Here is a 25,405-nt window from a genome sequence, read left to right on the forward strand (position 1 = left end):
TGAAGAACATGTTTTACAAAATACTCATTTTGGCAGTGGCTATCAGGCTTTTCCCAAACACTCTATATAGTTATCCTTGCTAAATACTCAGGTGGGAATGGGCAGATCCCCAGGAACAATTCATTTGGCATCAGAAAAGGATAAAATACTCTTCAGTAAAATGCAGAAATATTATCATCTCAGAGAGTTTATCAAACAACTTACAGCAATAGTGAGCTGTACTTTTGCTGTGGAGTACTTACTCAAGAGCAAAGAAGAAGCAATTGAAGAGGAGTAGAAAGGTAATTCCCTCAAACATTCACAGAGGGTCTTTTGATAAAGATGAAAATACAGCAATAAAAAGAAATCGTGTTGCTGATGACACAAGGAATAACACACCAAACTAAATCACAAATTAGAGCTTAAAATATGAGAAAAGATGTGAGTTGGGCATTATTCCCCATAAAATCTATTTTTTCTTTTTCTGTCTTTTCTGACACAGGCATTAGGTTCTTACCTTCAAAGTAGGGATTACCACTCTTGAATTTTTTTCATTTTTTAAATGCACAGGATAAAATTTATAAACTATAACTATTTCATACATGCAAGGGGAGAATCTGAGAATGAAGTATATGTGTATCTACCTTTTCATGCAGCCTTTTTTAACAAAACCTGGGTCTGGCATGTTGGGAAAAGGGCTCAATGGACTGGTGCATCAGGAGGAATGGACTTAGGAAGAGGAAAAGTGACTCAATCTATATACAAAAAAAAGAATGTTTTGTGACTCCTGTAGTTCACTTATCTCATGTTTAATCATATGAACTTAATGGAAAATTGTGTATAAATTTTCAAAATGAATGTGAGAAAACTTGAAGTTATGCAAATACGTTGGAAGTGTCTGGTTGCTAAAATGCTTTAGGATGGGAATTATCATCAAGTAATTATAAGCAATTGGATAAGTTTATTACAAAATTATATTATTTTGCTTCCTAGGAATTTCCTAGCTTTCTTTTTTTCTTTGATGCAAAAATGAAATATCAGCTGCTTTAAGTCACATCATCCAATAGGCTATGGTTAGAGTCTCATTGGGAATAAGATCTCTCTACATGCTTTGGAAAGCAGGAAAAAAATAAAAAAGAGGAAGATTATGACTTAAGTAACAGGTTGTTACCTCTTGAAAATTAATTTTCCCTTCCATTTCTCTTCAATACTTGTGAATATTAACAACGAAATAAAACCACAGTCAAATAAGCCAGTTTTATTTAGTTACACAAAACCTGGAAACCAGAGGTCTGCAATGGTATAAAGAAACAACATTGTTTGGAATAGACACATTCAGTCTCACTTAACTGCAAAATATTTCTCTGAACAAAACAATGAGATTAGTTTTTATGGTTTCTCATATTTACACCGCAGTTTTATCTCGAACTAAGAATGGCTCTTAAAATAGTCGGAAAATGCTCACTGTAAAGAATCTTTTCCAAGATTTTCTGCTCATTTTCAGATTATATATTTTGTAGCCTCTTTTTATTCCTCCTTTGTTGCCACAATGGAATCTGTCAGCGCTTGTGGCTCATGCTGGCTGTGGCATTTTTTGCAAATATGATCCTGCAACTGCATTCTATAAAGAAAGGGTAGGTGCTTATGTGAGGTCTCATCAATTACTTACCAAGGTCACTGCATGCTGTATTCTCTGGGAATCATTATTATGTGCACTCTTCATAGCCTGAAGGAAAAGGTACTGAATTATCAAATTTTTTTTGCCAAAACAACATTCTGATTACTTTTGACCCAAGTTAATATTCAGTCTAAAAATGCCAAAAAGAGACACAATTTCAATTTAAACTCTATTTAACCCAGTGCAAGAGAAAAAGCACTAAACCACTGACATATCTTGGATAATAATTTAAGCAAGTTCAGTGGTTTAGTGTAGTGTTGTGTAGCAACATCAACATTATTTTTAGCTCTAAAGGAAAGAAACAAGGTGACAAATACTAGGCTGAGAGGTATCTAGACCAGGTTAAAAGAACCTGCTGTTCTGATCCTACTGACCACTGAAAATGCTGTGGGGCTACAGGTGAGCTACAGAACAAGAGCAAGATCTGTGTCTGCCTCTGCCTGAATCCCACCAAATAAACCAGCAAACAAACAAACAAACAAAGATTAAAAAACATCCTACAGTGTGTAGCCTAACTTGTTTGTAGAAGAAAACTGTAGGAGAAAAGAAGGCTATGGCAGCCAATGTAGCACAGGACTGTTGAAGGAAGTGATAAGGTTTGTGAAAAAAAAAGTGAAATACAGAATCTAGAGGTTTTCATCACTAAACAGACATATTTAACCTAGTCATTGGAGAAGGACATGTCTAAATGATCTCAAGTATCTTATCACCTTATCCACAAAAAGACATGAATAGGGAGCTGTAATGCCAAATTACTGAGCACTTAAGCACCATAAACACGTATGGAAGGCGCTGCCTTTTGGAATACCAGGAAAACTCAGTTTCAGACTTTAGTTCTGGAGGAGAGACACTGAAGATGAGCTATAGTGATGACCTTTATGGGACTGATGGGCACCTTTAGAACTGGATTGGTTCTTAGTTTTGTTTGAGATGTGTCCCTGTATCACTGCTCCTGCTGTAGGGCCATGAAAGGCATATTGATCCAGTAAGAAGTGAGGATTTTCTTTTGACTCTCAGCCATGAAATGTATGATAGACCAAACTAATAAACCATCCTGGCTGACACTTGCACTTCCTGCAATACAATGCCACTGACAAACACAGTATTTTGTTGCCAAAAAGGGGCAGTTTTGTGTTTAGTGCAAGGTGTGAAATGCAACCCAGCAAACAAAATGGTGTATGGGATTACCTTGCTCTTATGCCTTTAAGCACAATAAAAAGTAATCACCAGGTCAGCTGACCAGCTCTTTCCAAATCTGCAAGAGTGCTCTTAATTTAAGTGCTGCACTTAAGATGTTGGTCAATATGGAACATAGACAAGCTAATATCAATGAAACCAAGCAAAATTCCTTTACAGGAGCCTTTGAGTGCACCAATGTGTTCTGCTAATTCAAGTGAAAACATTCCAGTCAGTAGTGCAAAAACAAAAGGAAAACCAGAAATTCAAATCCAATTGACATTATTCATAGGGAGGGAGGGAGGGAGGGAGGGAGGGAGGGAGGGAGGGAGGGAGGGAGGGAGGGAGGGAGGAAGGAAGGAAGGAAGGAAGGAAGGAAGGAAGGAAGGAAGGAAGGAAGGAAGGAAGGAAGGAAGGAAGGAAGGAAGGAAGGAAGGAAGGAAGGAAGGAAGGAAGGAAGGAAGGAAGGAAGGAAGGAAGGAAGGAAGGAAGGAAGGAAGGAAGGAAGGAAGGAAGGAAGGAAGGAAGGAAGGAAGGAAGGAAGGAAGGAAGGAAGGAAGGAAGGAAGGAAGGAAGGAAGGAAGGAAGGAAGGAAGGAAGGAAGGAGATAAAAGAACCACAACAAAAGCAGAGCACAGACAATACAGATAAGGAAGAAGTTCTTTGTGTTGTTGCTGTTTGCTGTGGTGCATGAGACTTCCATCTCATCTGAAATCTCCTTTCTCTGGAAGTCAAAATATAATGAAAATTACAGGCAGCTCCAGCTGGGAACAGAGTTCTGCAAATGTGTATTAATCTTGCAGCAGCTACAGGAGATAGGGTGGTGTCAGTCTAGTTAGACTGAATCCAGAGACATTGTGTTGTTTTTTTTTTAACTGATTTTGACTTTCCATTATTCCTATCCAACAAAAGGAGGTTTGAGGGACCAAGAAATAAAACAATGTATTAATATGGCTATTAGAGTGAGGCTTTTTATCTTCATTAACTTTGCCTATGGGTTTCATGCACAAGATGTCCAACAGGGCTGGAAAACAGGATCCATGACTTTAAAAATCTAGCCCTACATCTTTATCCAATTGAATACACTTTGTGTGAATGGCATGAGAAATAAGAGGCAATTCTGGAAAGCAGCTTCCAGCAGCTATGATATGACAGTCTTTCTGCTCCTTAGTAGCCAGTTTGTGTAGACAATGGTGTGTTCTGAAAGGCCCTTCATTGTGGATCTGCCTAATGTTTTGAATCTGTATTTGCTAAATGCAGTGTATGACCCTTCTCATGCTGTGTTTGAAAGCACTGAAGAGAGTAATTTAAAAGAAACTATAATACTCTTTGCAGGCATCATATTCTTTGCTATAGCCTGAACACTATAGCAATTATACAATTAGAGATAGCTCCAGTCCCTGCCAGACACAGTTTTATGTAAGAACAGCAATTGAGGGCAACTGAAAAAAAGAGAAAGAAACCCATTAAAGTTTAAAATTTGTGCTCTGGTGTTCCTAGTTCCTATTTTTCTCTAAATCATTTGGAAACCTACCCCTTTGACCTCCTTTTAAAGAAATGGAATTAGGAATCTCCAGACACTTTCCTCTTGGTTTGATTTCTGGAAGTTCTAAGAATACCAAAATAGCTCGGAGAGACTAAGAGGAAGGAGGTAGTGTTCAAGGAGAGTCACTGGTCAGTTTCTCATTTATCAAGGAATAAGGAAGTTCTTACTGGAATGGATCAGATATGGATTTATCTCCATAAAAGAGGAGGGATGCTGCAATAACTGCATTAGGGAGCATTGTATCTGTGGCAGCAATTTCAAGGGACCCTTCATGGTTTGTCCTGGCTGTGCTCTGCACGGGAGCACAGAGGTGCCACCAGAGGTTTCTGTGTCCCTGCAAGGTCCCTAAGAGTGGTTGGTCTCCATTCCTTCTCTCTGACCAGGTTACAAAACTGCTTCTACTCATTTAAGGATTCTCACTTTACAGACACATTTTAAGTGAAAGAGACACACCACAATCTATTTTTACAGTAAGCAACAAAAGGTGAGGCTTTTCTACTTTTCCTTTACCTCTCACATGCATACATCCATCTGCTGTAGCATCTTGCAGCTTCTAGGTAACTTGAGCTTAATACAGAGCCCTTAAAGAAAAAAAATCCATTTTAAAAAAATGCAATTACTAGTTTTCAACCCCTTCCAACTCGGTCCAAACCTCAATATAACAGTTCCCTCAAAAGAACTCACTTGTGTTAACTTATGCACATGAGAAAAAACCTCTTTTGGCATTAACATCAAATAGGTATGTTGGAATTTATTATCCATTTCATGAGGAAAAAGCAAGTAATTTTGGCATTGCTTGCATTAATATTAATGCTGATCCAGCTAGAAGAGCAAGAGCTCTGGGATCACAAGGCAGGGGAGGATAGCTAGGGGTGAAGGTGACATTAAGGTGAGAGGCTTGAAGGCTTCAAAAATATTTCATACAGTAGGTATGGTACACTATACAGAAGAAAAATCATAAGATTAGGTAAAAACACCAATCCCTCACATTACCACAGCCATCTTCATTCCACAGGATAGCCAAAATGCCAAGCAGTTTCTAAACCAGTATTTAATGTAATTTAACATTTATTTATATTTACTTTCACTTTTTCAAATAATTAATGATTTAAATTTCAGATGGAAAGATTTTAAAGATTAGTATACAGTTTTAAGAGGCATTTCTTAAAATTAAGACATTTCTTAAAATTAAGACATTCTTAAAATTAAGACATTAACAATGTTGCACTGACCATTTTTAGACAGGTATTACTAAACAGCTACAAAACTTTTTTGTAAGGCTGACATCAGCAAGATTCTGACAGTTCATAAAATCATGTCCCTATGTTGGCATAAATATTAATTTCCTCCTGGCCTTTCTATACTCTCCAAATTCACTAATTTCTCAAAGGAGAAAGGCAACCTGATCTTCATACAACTTTAATTGGGATTGTACCCTTGTGTATCACCAAAGGACCAGGGCTGCAACGCTTAATTGTCTTTTGATATTTTCCTAGACAAATTTTTCAAGTCAAAACATGCTGCACCTTCAAAATATATCTACATGCTAGTAAGCACGCAGTTGGGAGACTGTGCTCACACAAAGAATGCTTTGTTTGTTTGCACCTCTCCATCTAGCCGTCAGAAACCAGCACAGAAGAGCAAGCAGCCCTGGCACAGATTTATCTGTAAAATTTTACATTTTTAAAAAGCATTTCTGTGCTCCTGAGATTTTAGTTTTCCCCCTACGTTCTTTTGCAGGAAGGCAGGTAAGCAATGTTCTTCTTCTAGGGAAGGCAGGTGAGCAATGTGAGGACAGCTCTGAACCCCATGCTTCAGCATGAGATCGCTGCACGTTCGAGGGCAGTTTTAAGGCAACTCCGAGTGTGACAGAACCTCAGTGCCGCGGTCGCCGAGAGGAGCCTGTGTGAGGCGACTCTGCTCCGATCCCGAAAAAGGGCAAAGGCAGAGGGAGAACGAGCAAATCCCCAGCCAAGTGGAGCTGTGTCTTTACCTGTGTGAGGGAAGGCGAGGTGGACGGGGCCTCGCTGCGCAGGGCCGGCACCCGCAGCCCTCGGGAGCGCTCCGGCTCCGTGCAGCCCCTGGACAGCGCTTCCCCCCGGGGCTCGGCTGCGGGAGGAGGAGGAGGAGGAGGCAGAGCCCGCCATGGCGAGGGGAGGCTGAGGAGGCTCCCGCTTCCTGAGCCGCTCCCGCCGGCGGCGGAGCTCGGCGGGGCGGGGAGGGGACGGGCAGCGCCGGGAGGCGGCACCGCGCTCCACCTGCCCCTCTCCGCCGCGGGCAGTGATGAGGCGGCCGCGGGCAGCGGCTGGCGCGGAGCACCCGGAGTTTGTTCGCTGCCCGTCCTCGTCTCCCTGATGCTCTGAGCCGGAGTCTCCTCCTCTCCCCGGGCTGCACCCGGGCTGGATGCTCCGCTCGCTCCTCGCTTCCCCGCCACAGCCGCCGGCCGCTTCCCGCCGCCCCGCAAGAAATGGAGCCGTCCGCTGCCCCTCTGGACACCACTCCGGACCCCGCCATCGTGCAGCCCCCCGGGGCCAACCCGCCGGGTGCCCCCCGGGAGCAGCAGCAGGAGCAGCTGCGGATCGGGGAGAGCGGGCAGTTCAGCGAGGGGCTGGAGGACAGAGGTGAGCGCCCGTCCGTCCGTCCATCCGTCCCCCGCCTTCCTGCACGGTGCCCTGCTCTGTGGCGAGCCCCACCACCTCCCCTGCGTCCCGAGGCGCCTGATACCCACCCCGACGGCTCCTCCGACACCCTCTCCGCAGCATCCTCTCGTTTGCTCTCCCCATGCCGCCGCAGCAGCCCTGCCCGTCCCCTCCCCTTCAGCCCTGGCAGCCGCACACCGGTTCTTGCCCCTCGAACTCCCCCCTCCAGCCCAGCTCGCCCACCCCTCATCCCGCCGCTGGCAGCCGCTTAACATCCCCTCCGCGCCGCCCTCGAAGCTCTGCCCCGTTTTAGCTCCCGTGCGAGCGCTCCGCGACAGCTTTGAAGTATTTTTATAAACTCTATTCGTGGCTGTTCCCAGCTCGCCCGGGAACTTGCCTGCCTGGCGGCGGAGCGGCTGCCGGCGGCACATGGCTCCGCAGGCAGCGCCCGGCCGAGGGGCGCGGGCGGCGGCGGCGCTCCCGGGCGGGCCGGGCTCTCCTCGGAGGCCGCTGAGGTGCCCAAGCCGGAGAGGTGGTCGCAGCCGCCCCCCGGGCAGGGTCACAACGGGGCTTTTCCTGGGGGTCCGCCCCAGCCAGGCTGGGGGTTGAAGTCGGGGCACTTGTCTCCCTTCCCCCACCGAGCTGTGCACTTCCACACAACTCGTTTTTTGTTATTTACGTAAATACCTGACCAGGTATTTGGAAGCTGCCTGCTTCCAGGCAGCGTAAGGCTTTAGTGAGAAGCACATCCATTTCGGACATCTGTTCAGGGCTCACTCACCTGCCGCCCACAAAGGCAGCTGCCATTTTAACCCTCCCCACTGCCCTGTCCTCCACAACGCCTCCAGCCTCCTCTTCCACACAATTTGTCTCCCTCTTTTAATTTCATCTATTGGCTTCCCGTAGCCTCTCTCTCTGTTGCCTTTTCTTCCTTTTCCATTTTGCTTTCAGCATCCAGGAGTCCCTTTTGTGTTCTCAGTGTTCATCCACAGCCCCTTTACATGTAACCCCTCTGTGTCCTGCTCTTTGCCCAGCTTCCCGAAGCCCGTGCCCGCTCCCAGATCGTAGACACAAAGTAGAGGAGTGATGGGGAAGAGCATTCACCACCTTCCTGACAGCTTCCAGTCGTGCTGGGGCTGGGGACAGCCCTTACTCAAGGGGTGCCCTCGCTGTCACTGCCAGTGGCTGAGGACAGACATTGTGCCTGCCTGGGGGCAATCTGAGCTCTCTTTTACATGAGTGAGGAATTTTGAGTATGGTTCCAACGCAGAAGTTTGGTTACAGAAAATTGTAATTAGTGCCCAGTATGACAGAGCCAAAGGTGAAAGCTGTGCCTTTTGGCATTAAGGGTAATTCCATGAAGATAGTGTCTGTTGTACCTAACCTATCTCTGAGGGAGATGAAGCTAAAGCTGCTGATTTAATTTCCTTCCTTGCCTCCATGCTCTTTCTATGTCCCTTGCAGTACCTTTCTTTTAGCCTTTCCTGTAGTTACTGATTCCATGTATACCAGGATAATTCACTGTCATTGTAGAGGGAAATCTGGTATGCTTTTTGCAGGTTGTCCCTGTTGAAAATGTTAGCAGTCTGTCCTTTTAGATTGTACTTTTTCCTACAATCCTTTCCAGTGAATCATACCAGATCCAGTTATAGAGATGATGCTTCCATGTTTGCTAAAAATAAATACTAACACTAAATTTTGGAACAAGATATTTGCTCCTTAAGAGCCAGATCCAAAATCAGTGGGAATTTTGTGGATGGGACCCTTAAATTAACATCCTTAGGTGAACAGGTTTTTTATTAGCCTTATCTCTTCCACAATTTCTAACTTGACATTTTAAAATGATCCCTTAGCCAAATAGAAAAGTACTTCTGGTAAGTCAGCATATGGTAAAGAATATCCTAGAATCACTTCACAAATATGCCAAGCTTGTGTTCTGCAACTGTTAGGCAGGTTTTTTTCTCCTTCTGATTTTTTTATGGGAAGAAAATCTGTTAATATGTGAAGATACTGAAAGATAAATTTAAAAATCCAGTGAATTTAGCCAGTTTCTTCATCTTTTCTATACCTTAAGGATATCCATGTGTTAAATAAATTATTGGCAATAAAATTACTCAGTATGTTAATTTCAGGGCGGAGGAATTTCATTTGTAGATGGTAGCTTTTGATTTTTGTAGCAGTGCAGGTCATACTGAAAGATTAACTTTCAGCCTCCTGTGGGTGCTTGCTTTCTTATGGTCAATGAAGAAATATGGAAGCTTACCTTGTGAATTTTGTTCTTGTGTGTAAATTAATGAGCTGTTGTTGCCTCTAAATAATTTTTATTCTATGGGCTTGGTAGTCATGTGAATGAGTTTGTATTTTTCTGTGCTGGCCTCAGGATGCTCCTGAGAATTATAGGATCTTTCTTGGGGGTGAAAATTTTAATGACAGAAAATGTATTTGAATTATTTCAGAAAGGAAGGGATCACATCGCTGACAGCCAGAATATGCCAGCCATTTTGAGAGACAGAAATACACACACACACAGAGCAGAAGTGGTTGAGTTTTATAAAGACCGCAGTCTCTGTCATACTGGACACGTGCTTGACATGTGAATAGTAATCAGGAGTGCTGCACTAGCTCTGGGGCTTGTTATTCATTCCTCAGTTTAATTAGGGTATTGTTTGATTTGTTAGTATCAACCATGTATGTTGGACTTCCCAGGTAATGTGAGCTGTAGCCATGAATTAAAAGATGTCTTAAAAGAAAGAAACAGGTGAGGATATCTGTCATTCTGGTCTGTGTTTATTTGAGGTTTGAAATATTGAGAGCCAAAATTGGCTGAGAAAACCTTTGCTTTATGTTCCAAAAAGATTTGGACCATAAATTGAAATCCTTGGTTTGGGGAGGGGATGGGAGGGGTGAATACACAAAATGTGAAAGGTATATTTTCTCTATGGTTAGATTAGTAGAAATCCCTCCTATGTTTCAAGATGTGTTGTTGAATTACCTCATAGCAGACAGCAATTAAACTGTACATCGTTATATATAGTAGCAGAAGATAGGCCAAACATTTATGGGGAAAAAAAAAATCTTCACACAAATTAAAGCAGGCATGTGAGAAATAACTGTGCAACACTATCAGCAAAAGACTCAAAGCTTTTAGAGTTGTCATCTATCAGTTTTTGTGTATTAGACAGACAAAGAATGCATGTAATAAGAAACAGATATAATTCCAGTATAAGGCCTGGTCCATGAAAGTTTGTAGATTCTTTTCCATTCATAAAGGGGGGAGTGTGTAGCACAAAGTGTGATAATATTTTAAATTTTCTAAAAATACAATACGAGCATGAAATTCTCAGAGTGGCTCTCTGAACTCCCATAAAGAAACTCTCTGTGCTTTATTGTAACTGGGGTGTAAAAGGCATAAAGAATTTTTCCAAAACAGTGTGTATCCCACCAATTATGCTGGCATTACAACCAGTAATTTTAACAGACTCCAAGTGGCAGAATAAAATCTGATGGCTCAAATTCGACCACCCGTGGATGCCTGCCCCTCTGCTGACATAATGCTGCCCCCAAGGCAGAGATGTCTGATTCAGTTCTGAATTGATTCCAAAACCATTGCAGTTTTCAGCCAGTGTATTACAGTCAGTTGAAATTAATATCTGTAAAGGTTAATAAACTTGGTTAAACATGGTGTGGATTCAGGAGTACACTGAGAACCAGATCAGATGTCCCTGCCTTGAAAGTGGCAATAGCCACCAGAAGGTGAGGGTAGTAACAGCTTCAACTCTTCTGGTCTAATCTGGTGCTGAGTCTGACACAGCCCCTGTTCCCCACCCTTTGTCTGAGACCTTAGAGCAGCTACTGGAAGTCGTGCTGTTAAACCAGTGTCTCAGTTCCATGCATTCAGTGCAGGCAGATCTCTCTGAAAACTGCTCATCATCTGAGAGGAGCCACCCACATCTTCTGGAGTAACTCATTAAGAAATTTAAAGCCATCAGGTTTTCTCTCCAGTTAAGCAAATTTGAGCTGAAACATAGTGGTGAGAAAGAATGTATGTTTCAAATTAGATTAATGTATTAAGCATTAACTAATCAGAATGGGATATACAGAATGGAAATTTGTAAAATTCTGAATGCATTTTAGAAGTGGCTTAAGACTCAGACTGAGAGAATAAAAACCAAAGAATGTTAATTTATGTTTAACCTGCATTCTCTGTGATGTAAGATCAGTGGACAAAAGACTTCCACAGACTGAAATCATCATGAAAGAGAAAAAACAATAGCATTCCTTTGTGTTCAACAGCCTTCTGCACTGATTGCAGCAAGGACAGAGCTGGTTCTTCAGTTAGTTCTCAGTGGGAATGTGTTCTTACCCCAAATGAAGGACAAGGTGCTTGAAGAGGCTTTTCCAGCTGTGATAGCTTTGATTCTGGGGCATGCCCACTTGTGCTTTGATGATCAATATGTGCAGTGTATCCCTGTGCTTTGGGAGGTGATTCCACAGGGACTGGTGAGCAGGAGTTTTTCCTCCTATGTTAATTAGCCCCAGGATCCTCAAGTTCTGAAACAAGTTTTGATCTGAGGGAGTATGGGACTGAGCCATTTCTTGTGTAGAGGTACAGGTGGAAACCACATTGATTTGTGAATTTCCATGACTGGAATGCAGTGCTCTTTTTAAGAGATTGATGTGTGGAGTCAAAACAGCTTGTGTGTGCTCTTCTTGCTTACTCACATGTTTCTGGTGGTCTCATTCACTTAACCTTAATAATGTGAGCAGGATTTGATTCTGTATTGCTTCTGTGTGTAATATAGAATGTAAATGTGTCTTCTAGGGCTGAACTAACACAGCTGTGTTTTTGAAAGGAGCAATGCATTGTTCATACCTTCTTTGCTTATTGCTTATCAGGTTTACTAGAAAGCAGTACAAGGCTAAAACCTCATGAAGCTCAAAGCTACAGAAAGAAGGCATTGTGGGTTTCCTGGGTCTCCATTATTGTCACACTGGCTCTTGCAGTGGCTGCTTTCAGTGAGTATTGGGAATATTTTAAATTTCACACCTCTTCCTTTTTGTTTTTCTTTCGGTCTCTCAGAATTTCTTTCTTTGTGGAAGCTTTCTCATTTTTTTTTTTTCTTTGCAACTGCTATAGAGGTTTTTCTCTAGACTGCCTGTGTCTGCATGGTGCTTATAAATTAGTAAAACTGTTGGGTTTTTTTCTGCAGAGTACAGAGTTGCTGAAGGTCGGAGAAAGAAACAGGAGATGTTGATTCCTGCTAGCATTTATACATGTGGAACTGTTCATTTTGGAGAATAGTGTAAAAATCATTATGCAGTCGGTTGCCTTTTACCAAAGAGGTCAAATATGACAAATCTTAATCTGTTTGGGATTTCTAGTGGGAATGCTACAATAAAGAGTGGTGAATTGTAAGGGAAAGGTATATAATTTATCTGTATTATGCTGACAGATAGCCTAAAACAATGCTAATGTGAAAGAGAAATTCCATTTTCTTTTTAGAACAGTGTTTTTCTATAAGTTCTATGACATTTTTCTAGTTTACCTTTAAACAAAGAATTTGAGTGGGAAAAAAAAAATCCAAACTAAACCCAAATCACTTTTATATGGGAAAAAATAAAATCTCTTTCTTTTATTTCGAAACAGGAAAAAATGCATCATTGTGTAAATACAAATTTTAGTTCAATGCAGATTTTCAAAATACGGGCTTTCTATCTTGGGCAAATAAGTAACACATGAAAGACAAAAAGAAACATGGAATGTGGAACAAAATCTTTTCAGTGGCACATTCTCTGTTTTAGAGAGGGGAAAAATCAGAAGCGATTGAATTTATGCTTTAATACAAACAAAAGGAAGGCTCTGTCTAGGAGACATCAAAGAAGTCCCAAAACATCATTCTTAAGCTTGATAAAGACAGACTTGTATTGTTTTTCCCTTTTTTTATTTTTTTTTATTTTTTGAATCACAGCAGCATGTCTTTTGTTATTCTAATCTGCATTGTATGACCTGCTGCTGGAAGTTGGTGTCAGCTCCCAGGAGAGGTGATTAAAATCTGACCAAATGGTCTCTGAAAACTCAACATATATTACTCAGAGCAATTTATATGGAAACACAGGTACAATAACTTGGTTCAGAAATAAGAAAAAAAGAGGAGGGACACTTAAAAGCAGAATCTGACACTGTAAAGAATTTGAATGTTAACAAGAGAGTGAAACAAGTTTCCATTTTGTTTTGCTTCATGGAAATACAGTGGTCTGTCTTTGCTACTGAAGCAACATAAAGGTAAATACTAAGTTACAGAATAACCTTGTTATCTCTTAACACTTTAGTTTTTAAGGAATATTGTGATATGGCTTAATTTTATTTTTCATTTTCATTTGTCAGGCTCACAAGAATTAAGTGTAATATAGATAACTAAAACTGTGTCTTTTAAAAGAATCCTTAAAAACATTTTTTTAAGATTATTTAGGCTGAATTCTGTTTTTCTTTCCTTGTTGTTGGCACTCTGGTAGTGTTTAGAGAAACAAACAACAGCAAAAGTGTAGTCCCTGGATATCCTGTGACTGCATTTTCAGCTGGAGGGAATAGGCACTGAACTACTGAAATCAGTAGCAGACTAATTATATGGTTTTGGAATGTATCTGTCCCCATGGTTTGCTGAGGCTAAATTTATGAGGAGTGAGAGAGGAATCAGCACACAGATACGTATTAAATCTGTATGGAATCTCTTATTAGGTAGTTGACAGTTAACTTACATGCCACAAAAGCCTTGCCAGGGCTTTTCATGTCTTTACTATTAAAATTTTTCAATCTTTGAGGAAAATACAGTGACTTCTGTGATCACTTTGCTGTCCCCATGCAATTTCAGAAGTTCTGCTCATTTTACTGCCTTGCCCTGGCTGCTGTCTTCCTCAGTGCTGTCCTTTTAGCAGGTTCCTCCAGCCAATCCATGAGTTGGGAGAGATGCCAGGTGACCAGAGTTTGCTGCCTGTTTGATAGAAATGTCTGGTTGTCACTTTGGGGTATCTGACAGTGACAATTCTTTGCAAGCAACTGCTATTTAAAGCATCCTCTTTCCATTTTACCTCCTGTCTGTAATGGTGAAGTGTTGGAAATACAGCCCTGATGTTCCATTGCAGTGAAAAACAGGGACCTGTTCTGGTAATTCTCAGGCTACACTGACTATTCTCCCTGCTCTTCCTGACTCCCCCAGAAATTCCCATTATATTGTTTGATAACTATAGGAAAAATGCTAAGGGGAGAGTAGGGAAGAGGTTCAGAAGCTTCTTCCAACCAAGTGTTTGTAAGCAGACTTCTTTCCTTTTTTATGGTCCATTGCCCACCCTTCCTTTCAAGGCTGGTCTAGTTGCCTCCAGTACTGTATTTTTCCAGCATTAGAGTAAGTTGGAATGGTTTGTCTTGACTGGAATGAGATGTTTTCTTTTGGTGGGATTGTGATGCTGTCCTGGCTGAACTCTGATCTTTCACCAGGTAATTTTGAAGGAGACTGAAAGATCTCACGTTGATCTGAATGCATAAAGTAGGTTCCTTATTAGGTAATGTTTATGGCAAATGAGGCTTCAGGTCATAGAATCATAGAATTTTAAGGTTGGAAAGGAAAAGGTTGGAAATTTTAAGGTTGGAAAGTCACGTTCATGACTGAAGAGTGTCCCTAAGTGCCACATTCACACTTTTTTTAAAAACTTCCAGAGGTGATGATTCCACCCCTTCCCTGTGCAGTCTTTTCCAGTGCCTGACCACCCCTTTCAGAGAAAGCTGAACTAGGCTAGGCTGGGGATGGAGCAGAATCATTGCTTAAGGGAAAATGAAGTTGTTACCTTCTGTTCACTAATATTGACAAGTAGGACTTAGACCATGAAATCAGCTTTTCCACTTAGCTGAAAGAACAGATCTCTTACTGTCAAGCACTTAATAAACCTAATTTTACTGCAGCAATGCTGTACTTGTAAAAGACCATTTGGAAGTTCCAGCTGCTGTCTCTGATACTGCTCCTGCCCTGTGGTAGCCACTGTGATCTCAGGGCTCTGAGAGCTGCTGCAGATGCTGCTCTCCAGCATGAAATTACACAAGGTTTCAGTAAAATCTGTAGACTTAAATGTGTGAGATCCTTGAAGTCAGAGGACCCCCATGTATCATCTTTAGTGGCTGAAGGTTTGGTGCTTTCAAAATATTCTGGCACTGTTGTTTTGTGCAATACTTTCATGATCAAGTGCTAATCAATGCCTGGTCAATAAATTCATTTTGCTCTTCATTTCAGTGCTGCCTGAAATATGCATACTTGTAGAATTCTTCAAGAGTGGATTTACTTTGTTATAAATATATAGCAATAAACAGAGTCTGAGCATGATAAAATGAACATTAAATTATTCCTTAGCACCCGTTGTAAGTGCCAGAATAATAGTTCTAATATAATTATTTCTGGATTACAGTAATGTAAGGAAAGAATGATAACAGAGAAAAGAATGATAACAGAATAAGAACTTTTTTTTTTTTTGCAGTGTATATCTGCGTAGTATGAGGCTGCAGTCATTTCATAATAACAACTATTATTTATTTCTGTAGCTGCAGTATTGTGTGTTCATACTGAGCCTAGTTTAAGAATCATAATGGAGAGCAGGTGGAATAGAACTCTGGTGTTTTGAAACCCATTATTCTTAGTTTCTTGACATTTATGTTACTAAAGCATAATTTTGAAAAATATACAAATACAGCTTCTGCTGTTGCAGTTCAGTTTCTGCTCAGGCAGCTAATCTCTGATAATATTGTCAAAGCAGAAGACAAGCTTGTTCTGTCTGGTGTTTTTTGTCCAGTGTAGACTTGTGATTCACAGAAAGCAGTGTGTTCATTCATCTCCCTGATCTGATCAGCCAAAATTGTTTCCCAGTGAATGGAGGACTCCCATCACTGCATCACAACAATGCATAGACCAAACTCTGCACTGAAGGCTTTCTTTGTGGTCAGAAACTGAGAGAAGGTTCAGAATGTGTGGGTTTGTAAATGTGAGCTTTGTGAAGGGCTGTGGCCAGGGCAGGTCTGACCAGCCCTGCTCACTGGGAGAGAGGGGCAGGGGCTGTTTACAGCAGTGGCTGCTCACATCTGTGCCCAGGGCTGCTCTGGAGATCCCCCCTTCCAGCCCACCACAGGCACAGGTGAGGTTCAGCTGCACAGAAATAACCAAGTGCAGCAAAGAGCCACATCCTGGTAAGTGTTTGGTCTGGTGCAGTAAGAGGTGCTGGTTTTGAGAAGGTGAATTCCATTTATCTGTATCAAATCTCAGGTGGAAACTCAGTAGGTAGAATTCTGTGAGTGGGACTATTTTACAGGATTGGCTTATCCATTAGTCCATGGATGAGATATTAAATGTAAATGCAGACACTGATTTTATATAAAAAATTATTTGTGTTTCAGAACGAATTGCTGAAAAATGATTTACCATAGTGAGCTCCCACATACTGGGAGGAATTTTGTTTGAAATATATGGTGCAAATGCTTACAAATTTCAGGGTAGGTTTTGCTTTCAGATTAATGCTTTATGCTAATTCAGATTTTAACAGTTATAAATGCCAACAAATGTAGAAACTGTGTATCCAGGCCCACTTTTTTCACTGGAATGACTGCACTGAGTCATAAAGTCTCATGTGGGTTAGCTACAGGACATGAGTACTGGTTTTCCTCTACTCAGGTGCATGCAAATCAAATTACATGGGACAAACATTGAGCAATTGAAGTTGTTGTCCTCTGGATACTCACATGTGGATGTACTGATGCAATCTGTCACTCTTCATCTCAGCCAACTGATTAATTTTTTGATGAATATATCATTTTCTCTGTGGGCCATTCCCGTTCATGCTTGAAAAATTAAATATATGTGGGCTTTCCCTGATGTTTGCACAATGCTTAGTACACCCTGGGCACAGCTGTGAATCATAATATTACTAAAGAAAAATGTAGGGGAAGGTTCATGGTTCAGAGGCTCTTTAGTTTGGATATTTAATTCTTCAAAGGTCATTAATTTCAGACAAATGATGGGCATTCAGCACTCAGGCTGAAGTTAGAGTGTCTCATCTGGGAACCTAAACAGAGCTCTCCAGGATCACAGAAAATGTGAAGAGTCTTGGTCTTTGTGTTTTCTCTTCTAGGAATTATACAGAATTGCATTCCTCACTTCTAAAGACCTGAGAGAAGGGTATTTTTAGATTTTTATTTTCTTGAGTAGAGCACATTGCATTTATTCAGAAACTTACATGTCAAGTGACAATTCCATGGAAGCACTTAAAACCAAGTAGAGAACTAAATAGAGAATAAAGCTCCTCCGTGGTAGTGTACAGATCCCTCACTTTGCCTGTTTCTCAGGGTGTTTAATTGCACCAGTTACAAAAAGACAGATGCTTCAGGGCTATGGGCTCACAGAAGCGTTAATGAAATGTGGAACTCAGATTCCCAAGGAAGAGTTCTGATATTGGTGACTCTTGTGCTTCCCTGTCATCCTCGTTACAGCTGCATCACTACAGGTGAAAATGGAGTTTGGACATAACCATGTTACACATAAAAGCTAAAGGACAAAAAATCCTAACCATGTTACACATAAAAGCTAAAGGACAAAAAATCCTAACCATGTTACACATAAAAGCTAAAGGACAAAAAACTCCATTGCCTGTGCAGCACTGGCAAGAGACAGCCTTTTGTATAGGTCAGTCTGTACTTAATAACAGCAAAATGCAATTTTCATTCACTGAAAATGAAATGAGAGGCCAGTAAGAGCCTGTCTATTTTTTTTTTTCCAGGCACACAAAGCTCTAAGTGACTTTCTTGGGAGGAGAAAATAACATATGGATGTCAAGTTCAAGACTGATAGCTGTTGAGCAGAAGTGTGGGTCTAAAATCTGCAGTGCTTCACACTTCATGAAATCTTTTCCTTAGCTGGCAGGGAAAATGATGGTAGAAGTCTGTGAAATCTAGAACAGGCTAGATAATGGTATAATGTATTTGAACAGCAAACAAATAAAAAATTATTGCTGTGGTAGAAGTTTGTTAAAACAGCTGAATTTGTGTTCAAATGCTAACCTTTAAAACATGCTAGCCTGTTGTATTTTTGCAGTAGAAAATTGCAATTTAATAATTGCTTATGTTAAGTAGTTACTCGTTTCTCATGAGAAAAGATCATCCCAAAGAATTTTGGAATTAAAACAGGGTGCTGCTGATGAGGGAAAACCAACACTGTAACACGACTTCATGGAGAATAAGAAACGTGCAAGGACATTGTTTAGGCTGCTTGGTGTAATAATCTCAATCACAGTTCTTTCCTTTGTTGTTTTATTTTTCCTTTCCAAGGTTTATTGGGATTTTTTTTTTTTTTTGTGTGGAGAAGATTGGAATGAGTCTGTGCAGCATTTAGACCAGTAAGAATGGTTACATCTTTCAAATGAATTTACATCTATGTTATGTAACGTAGGTAATATATGTTGTATTTGAATTACTGCAGGAGGTTTTAAGACACTTGAAATTTGGTGTTCAGTTTTGCCATCAGATTCCTGCTGGATTCTGTCAAAGACAACTCTGTGTTTGATGCTTCAGAGGTTCCAATGATGGGAATCAGACATTTGTATGTAGCAAGGTGCAATATACAAATAATTATAAATAACTATGTGTAGTTATTATTAAGTAATTGTATGGGTGTCATGGGTCCTCCTCTTATCCCTGAGAAAATTCTACTGTGCCATTACAGGCAGGTGTAGGTAGAGGGTTAATTTTTCTTATGGGAAAAGAATTTAACCCTGAATGGGGAGGGTTTTGTGCAGACCACTTCCTGCTAACTGGGTGCTGTGGGAACAATGTTCCCTACAGCCATCCCTAGCTTGCAGTGAGTGAAAAATGTGTATCTTGACTAAAAGCAGATGGAAGTACTTAGGAGAAAAAAAAAGTAATAATAAGTTTATTGCGCGTGATTGGTGTTAACTGTTATCCGTAAAAAAACTGCTTGAATTTTATGTGTAAAATTGAAAATAAATGATCCTCCAGCAAAAGTCTCAATTGTTGCTTTTGCTGTATTTGCTGCATCACACAAGTGGGTGTACATTTGCCCTTTGAAGGACCATCCCTGCAGTCTGAAAAGTCAAATGTATTTCCAATCAATTGCTGTAGAATCACTTCCACAAAGTAGTGCCTCAGCTGCTGCAGGCTTGTGCAAGGGCACAAATGTATTAACAGATTTCTGTCTGAATGCTTGCTATACCAATAGAATTTGGTTCTCATAGATCATTTCATATTTTCTCTGCTTTCCCAATTTAAAAATGCACTTCTTTGCTTATTGGCAAAGGCGAACTTGTAATTCTTCGTATCTGGAGCTGAAAATCAATATTAATGACAGAAAATGTATGTTTAATATTCATCGTGCAGTTTCACTTTATTGTTTGAATTTTGTGAGCTTTTAAAGCACTACTGGATTCAAACTTCACGGTCATGGTAGTGAAAATAAGGAAAATCAGTGCACAGCTTTCTTCTTAGGTTTCTTATGCCAGAAATTTTAAAATATTCATGTTTTTTAACTTAATATGCAACAGCATTTAAACTGGTAACTCAGTTATTTTTTTAATAGCACTTGTAACTTTTGCTTTACTGGGGAGGTTGATAGTGCTTGGTGTTCCCTTTTTGGCACTTATTTTCTGTGATTTTTCAGTAACAGTGTTTGAGTTCCTTTCATTGAACATAGAAATTTGTTAGATTTTAATACTTTCTCAGAACAGAATATTATTTGTAAATGACTCATTTTATTCAAACTGCACTGTGGGAGGACTTAGTAAAATAATCTCATAAATAATATGTGTTCTTTACCCTGCCCTTGAGCTCCCAGCAGCTCCATCCCTTGGAGCTGGATGTGAAGCCGTGGTAGTGTTTGGTGAGAACTGGGAGCATCTGGGAGCTGGGGGGGACTCACAGAGTGGGAGCAGAGGAAATAACAGAGAATGGGGTTGTGTGGATGGGTGGCACCACCCCTCACCCCTGGTGAGGTGAGCAGCCCAGTCTGAGCTGAAGGACACGTTGGTTTCTGAAAATGCCACCAGCAAGAGCATAAACCTGGTGCCCTGGGTGCTCCTGCAGCTCACATGCCACGGCACTTTGTGAGAGGAGGCGTATGAATACTGTGTGAAAAATCCAGTTTGGTCAGTCCAGAGGTTGGAAAACTTTGATGCATTGTGCTAAACGGGTGGTACAAGCTGGTCAAATTGGTTTGGTGCAAATGAACATTGTCACAGCCTTTATTAAAGACTGAAACGAGAAGTCTGGAGATTGGGAAAGATGAGATAACTTTTAATGGACACTAATCTTCATTTGCAAAGCAGTCTTCTTCAGGAAAACCATTAAGAGCTCCTGTGTATCTCTTTTGACTCTCATGTATGACTTCCATTACTGTTCTTTTCTTTGGATATTGGAAGAAAAGGGACAGAGAAGCTTATCTTCAGAGTTCAAAGAAGCAGATTACTCAGTGCTTAGTCAAAGAAGAATGACCAGAAATAGCCAGCTGGTATTTTGCTAGACAGAAGAACTGCAGAGGAAGTGGGATGGTCTGACAGATACCATAAAAATAGGTAGACAAGAGGCATCTGCCTTCCAGGAACTGTTGCAGGATAAGTGGCTTTTGGCACTTGCACCACAAGCTCTCCTTTCTAGAGAAATCTCTGAGCCATTTTTGTGCCAGGTGTGATGCTGAGAATGAGTAACATCTACTGCAGAACAGGATCTTTGGCTGAATCCTAAATGGAATTTTCTCATCAGATAAGAGGATTGTTTATCTTCTGCTATTAAAGGTTTTGCTTCTAGGAACTGTTAAGTACAATGTATCTTTGCAATATATCAAAGTGAAGAAAATACACATCTAGGTGCATCATCCCCAGACCACATTCTTTAGTGAAATATTTTAATGGCCAAAGAATGACAGTATTTCCCCAGGATATGAAAAGAAAAATTTTAGAAGAAAGATTTATCATTGTTCAGTGGGAGATTTAGTAGGATGGAAATGCAGCCTGCAGTGTCAGCTAGGATGCATAGTTGGGGAAAAAAAACCAAAACTCCATGCAATCCCATTCTGGTAGGGAACAACAGACAGGTTAAGGTATACTTGAAATGTTGATGTTAAATTCACATTTAGTGTGAATTGAGTTTACTCAATTGCTCACAGGTCCATGGAAGGCACGGGGCAGAGTCAAGGACCCAGCATCAGACCTGGCCAAGACCGTGGAAGCCAGAGACAAAACTGATGGTGATTGCAGTGGTGGCAGATCACCAGCTTCCTAAATACATGGCTCAGGGGCTGTGGGAAAACTGCTCAGCAGCTCCAGCAGCCTGTGCAGGGCTGGTTTATGGGCATCAATTTGCATGTGTGCTGGAGCGTGCTGCCAGGAGGGAGGAAGACAGATGTAAGGCATCAGTCTCAGCTTGTTGTGTAAAACAGGGCTGTGTGTATGCCCAGAGGATTATTGTGTACCTCCCAAATTGAGAGACAGCCCTATTCTCTGACTTGCTGCTGAGGCTAACATATATCAGGCTATAATGTCTAACTATGTGGAACTAATAGTACCCAAAAGAGCCAATTCATCTGCTCATTTCTGTGGTACATTAAAAACTGATAGTAAACTGTGTCTCCTTTTCATTTAGCATGACTTGATATTTGTGTGCAATTGCCTGCAACAAGGAAGGATTGTTTAACAATCCTCTCTAGCCATGAAAAACTCAGTCGGGAAATTAAATTATTAAGATTTTTAGTTAAAGAGGTAGAAATCAGAGTTATGTGCCCCTTACCACAAGAGCTCTGATTGTGGGAAACCCGTAGTTACTGCCTGTGAATGTGTCAAAAAACCAAACCCACAATTATTTGATACTGAGAAGTGGGCAGGAAAATGATTCAATTTTTGTATTTTGGGTCCTGCCACTTGAGCAAACCCTACTCACAGTGAAATTTCCTGTTACTCTCCCACTAAGAGATACTCACTGGGTTGTTGTGTGTACATTTGCCTGCTGAGAAACATCTGGTGGATGAAAACAAGGCTGTGATTTAAGGGATAATGTTGCAAGTGATCTTGAATGGCTTATGGAATCTTTAGACTTGGAATCACCTGAATACACTTAAGGTAATTTATAGGGACAGATCTTCAGCTGAAGGCCAGGGATTTGTTGACTTCCATGGGTTTATTTCAATTTGAAGCAAATAAGCATCAGTCCCTAAAGCATATGACAAATGACAGGATGAACTTGTACTAGAAGAGGTGTTTTCAGGATCTGTTTAGCATTTCCTTGGTGTTTTGGTTGTAAGTTGTTTCTCACTTTTGTTAGGAAATATTTGCTTAAGGCAGTCTGTCTTGACTCTTACAAGCATTTTTAAACACTGGGGAAAAAAGGTGAATTAACAGCAACTCAGATCCTGCTAGGTTCACAGAGGCTGGGCCAAGAATTTGCTCCAGGGACTGTTCTAATCCTGGGCATAGCCCAAGCTTTCTTTGTGGCTTTGGGAAAATGATTTTGCTGCCATAAGCTTGTTCTCCATATGCACACATCAGGCTTTGATAAATGAAAAGGTAACTGATCTTTCTGCCAAAAACTGGAGTGTTGCTATACAGTAGCTGACACATTTATATACAACCTATGTCTTTCAGAGCGACAGCATGCTCTGAATTTTGTGTGTGGAGGAAGGCATTGCTGGCTGCTCCATCTCAGTGTTAGACCTGTTGATTGGTGGGGTAATTTCCAGAGTTTGTTGTGGTTTAACTTCTGAGAGCTATTTCAAAGTCACAGAATCCCTAGTGCTGTGATGCACTGAATGCATTTAGATGTGTTTGACTCCTTGCTGCCTGTGCAGGGGTCACTCTGCTGTTTGGTGATGTGTTTTGGGCTGGTGGGTTTTGAGGAATGTGTTTTCATGGTGTAGTTGACCCAGTTACTGATGAGCTGGAATAATTTGGGGACAATTTAGAGTAAGAGGAGAGGGTTGGGCAGGTGTGTAGAGTGGTGGCTGTTGGTGGAATAGCTTCACTTTGTGCAGGGCCTCTCAAGGTCCCTGAAGTACTGAGGAGCTTGAATTTTCTTTTTTTCTGCCTTTTTTTTTCCCTTCTCCCTTTCATAGGTGGTAGAGAAAGGTAAATGTTATTAACATTGGTTTTTCATTGCTTGTAAGCTTATCTTTGTTCTCTTTCTTTGAGTAACCATTTTCATTGGTCAGGTAGAGGTTGGAAAGGATTTTTACAGCTTGAAACTGCTGCCAAATGAGTACTATTGAGAAATGAAAAGCACAGGAGAATGCTATGAGATAACCTGCCTGGAGTTCTAAGTGCATGAAGTTCTTGAGATCAAGGAGGAAATCTTTACAGAGGATGGCAGTTTAAAAAATTTGGAAGTGTCTTGGAGCAGCAGGTAAGATGGCTTTAACTATTGACAATTGTCTGGAACACATCAGTGAGGCCTTGAATCTCAAGGAAGAACCTATTTTGCCACGTCTTGACCTGATGTTCAGTGTAACTTCTCATGTTTGATGTTATTTTTTGCAGGGCTATGCTAGGTTTGTTGCATGTACTTTTTCTCTTTTTGGGAAAAACTGAGCTGGAGATTTTTGTAACAAAGCTCAGCAGTCCAGAGTTCAAAGTAAGGTTTGAAAGCTGTATAAAAAGTGCAGTTGGATTCCCTGAGGTTATAAAATGTTTTTCCTCTTTTTATTTTGCCAAGAGTTGAACAGACATTTGAGGTTTAGCTGGCTCAGGTGTGGCAGTCTAAAACTAGGTAAGTTACATTATTCACAGAATATATAGACAGATTGGTCACTGCATTTAATGCTCTGTAAGAATCTGCTGGTAATTTGTAACTGAGCTGTGAATATTTTTCAGGGCATGACACAGGGAAGTTAAATGGGTGTCTAATGGATCAGATTAGGTACAGCATGTATGTCCCTGGAGATTGCTGTGGTGTTAGAGGATGTTTCCCTGTCCCTTGTAGCTGAAAAAAGAAGCAAAAATCAATTTATGAAGGCTAAGGATGTGTGCCAAAATGAACACTGTCAAGCAGAAGGGTGTCCCTGATGGTTTTTTTAGGTGGCTGGAAGTTTGTATTCCCCTATTATAGAATGGAGAAGTCAGTCTTGCCATGTTGTTTTAGAACCATAATAAACAGCTCTCTGCATATGAATGTTCCCTTTATCTCTCCCCCTGGTGTTTTTAGAGTTCACTGTGAAATAAATGCTGTTCTGCAGTGACCATGAGGCACACTGGAGTTTAGTGAGTTGGTGATTTGTTACCCTGGCTGGGTACTCTGCACATTTTCTGCATAGGCTTCCTGCTGCAATGCAGGTTTCTGCTAAGCAGTAAAAACCCTTGCTAAGTTTTGCTTTTGCAAAAAGCCAAGTCAAAATAATAAGCCAACTTCTGTAGTAGAGGAAAAAAGATTTGCTAGGTATGGTATGACTCAGACAACATTAAAAAGTACCCAAATGCTGGGTTTTGTTTAAAAATTAGGGTTGATGGTGCTTATTACTGATGGAATCAATTTTTCATGACCAAATGCACATCACTTGTTTAAAGGACATGTTCCTGTGCTGCTGTGCCCTTTTCTGAGCCTGTTATACTTATTATTCCAGTGCCTGGCATGGAGAGGAACCTCAGGTAGATGATTTGAGGAAGAACTGCAAAAGGATTGTTCTCTTGCCTTATCTTTATACAGCTACTGCAGCCTTGTGTGGCACTTGAGGATGTGGATGGGAAGTAGGGAAGAGACACAGAGAAGTTCTGAGGAACAGGAGATTATGTGCTAACAGTGCATCTCTTGGGTCTGCAGGTTAATCCTGGGAAGGTTTCAATGTGTGTCACAAAGTCCTCTTGTCAAATCTTTGATACAGACTTTGTGTAAAGAGCTGCTTTCAGTCCCAGTGTCTTTGCTATTCTCATGTGCACTGGCAAAGCTCAGTGTTCCTAGAATGAGGAGAAGCCAAAGGTTTTTTTAATCATCATCTGGGCAGATGTCTTGGGTGTTTTTAGGGGTGGGAGTTGTTTTTGATGCTTGGTTTGCCTTTGTGCATTCTTGGTTTTACTGTGTTACTGCAGAGAGGTGAGCACAATCAGCCTTTCTTTCAATGGCACTCTTAAAAATGTAGTTGGGCCTGAGGATTCCATGACTTTCATGCAATTGAAGAAGCAGACATTCTCCCAGTTGGAAAGAAAGGATGGAACTCAGTGATGTCAGTGCTAAACACGAGTGGAAACAGACTCTTAAATGGATCATCCAGGGTAAGACCCATCAAACCTGGCAGCAAACTGCTTCACAAAGAGGGAGGTGATATTCCACCATCCTGCCCTACATAGAGGACATGTGGGAAAACAGATTGCACAACT

The 25,405-nt window shown here is 41.0% G+C and overlaps 1 protein-coding gene across 1 annotated transcript in view; it reads left to right on the plus strand.

Annotated features, from left to right (window-relative positions):
* The first annotated feature begins 6,675 nt into the window (after positions 1 to 6,675).
* Positions 6,676 to 25,405, plus strand: part of TMEM163 (transmembrane protein 163) — an 88,249-nt gene continuing 69,519 nt past the window's right edge. The window contains exons 1-2 of the mRNA XM_084209026.1: positions 6,676 to 7,000; positions 11,915 to 12,034. Coding sequence (XP_084065152.1) covers positions 6,847 to 7,000; positions 11,915 to 12,034 — 274 coding nt within the window. The 5' untranslated portion in view covers positions 6,676 to 6,846. The remainder of the gene's footprint in view (positions 7,001 to 11,914; positions 12,035 to 25,405) is intronic.

Source organism: Fringilla coelebs (genome assembly GCF_963513975.1).
Source record: "Fringilla coelebs genome assembly, chromosome: 7".
Taxonomy (NCBI): Eukaryota; Metazoa; Chordata; class Aves; order Passeriformes; family Fringillidae; genus Fringilla; species Fringilla coelebs.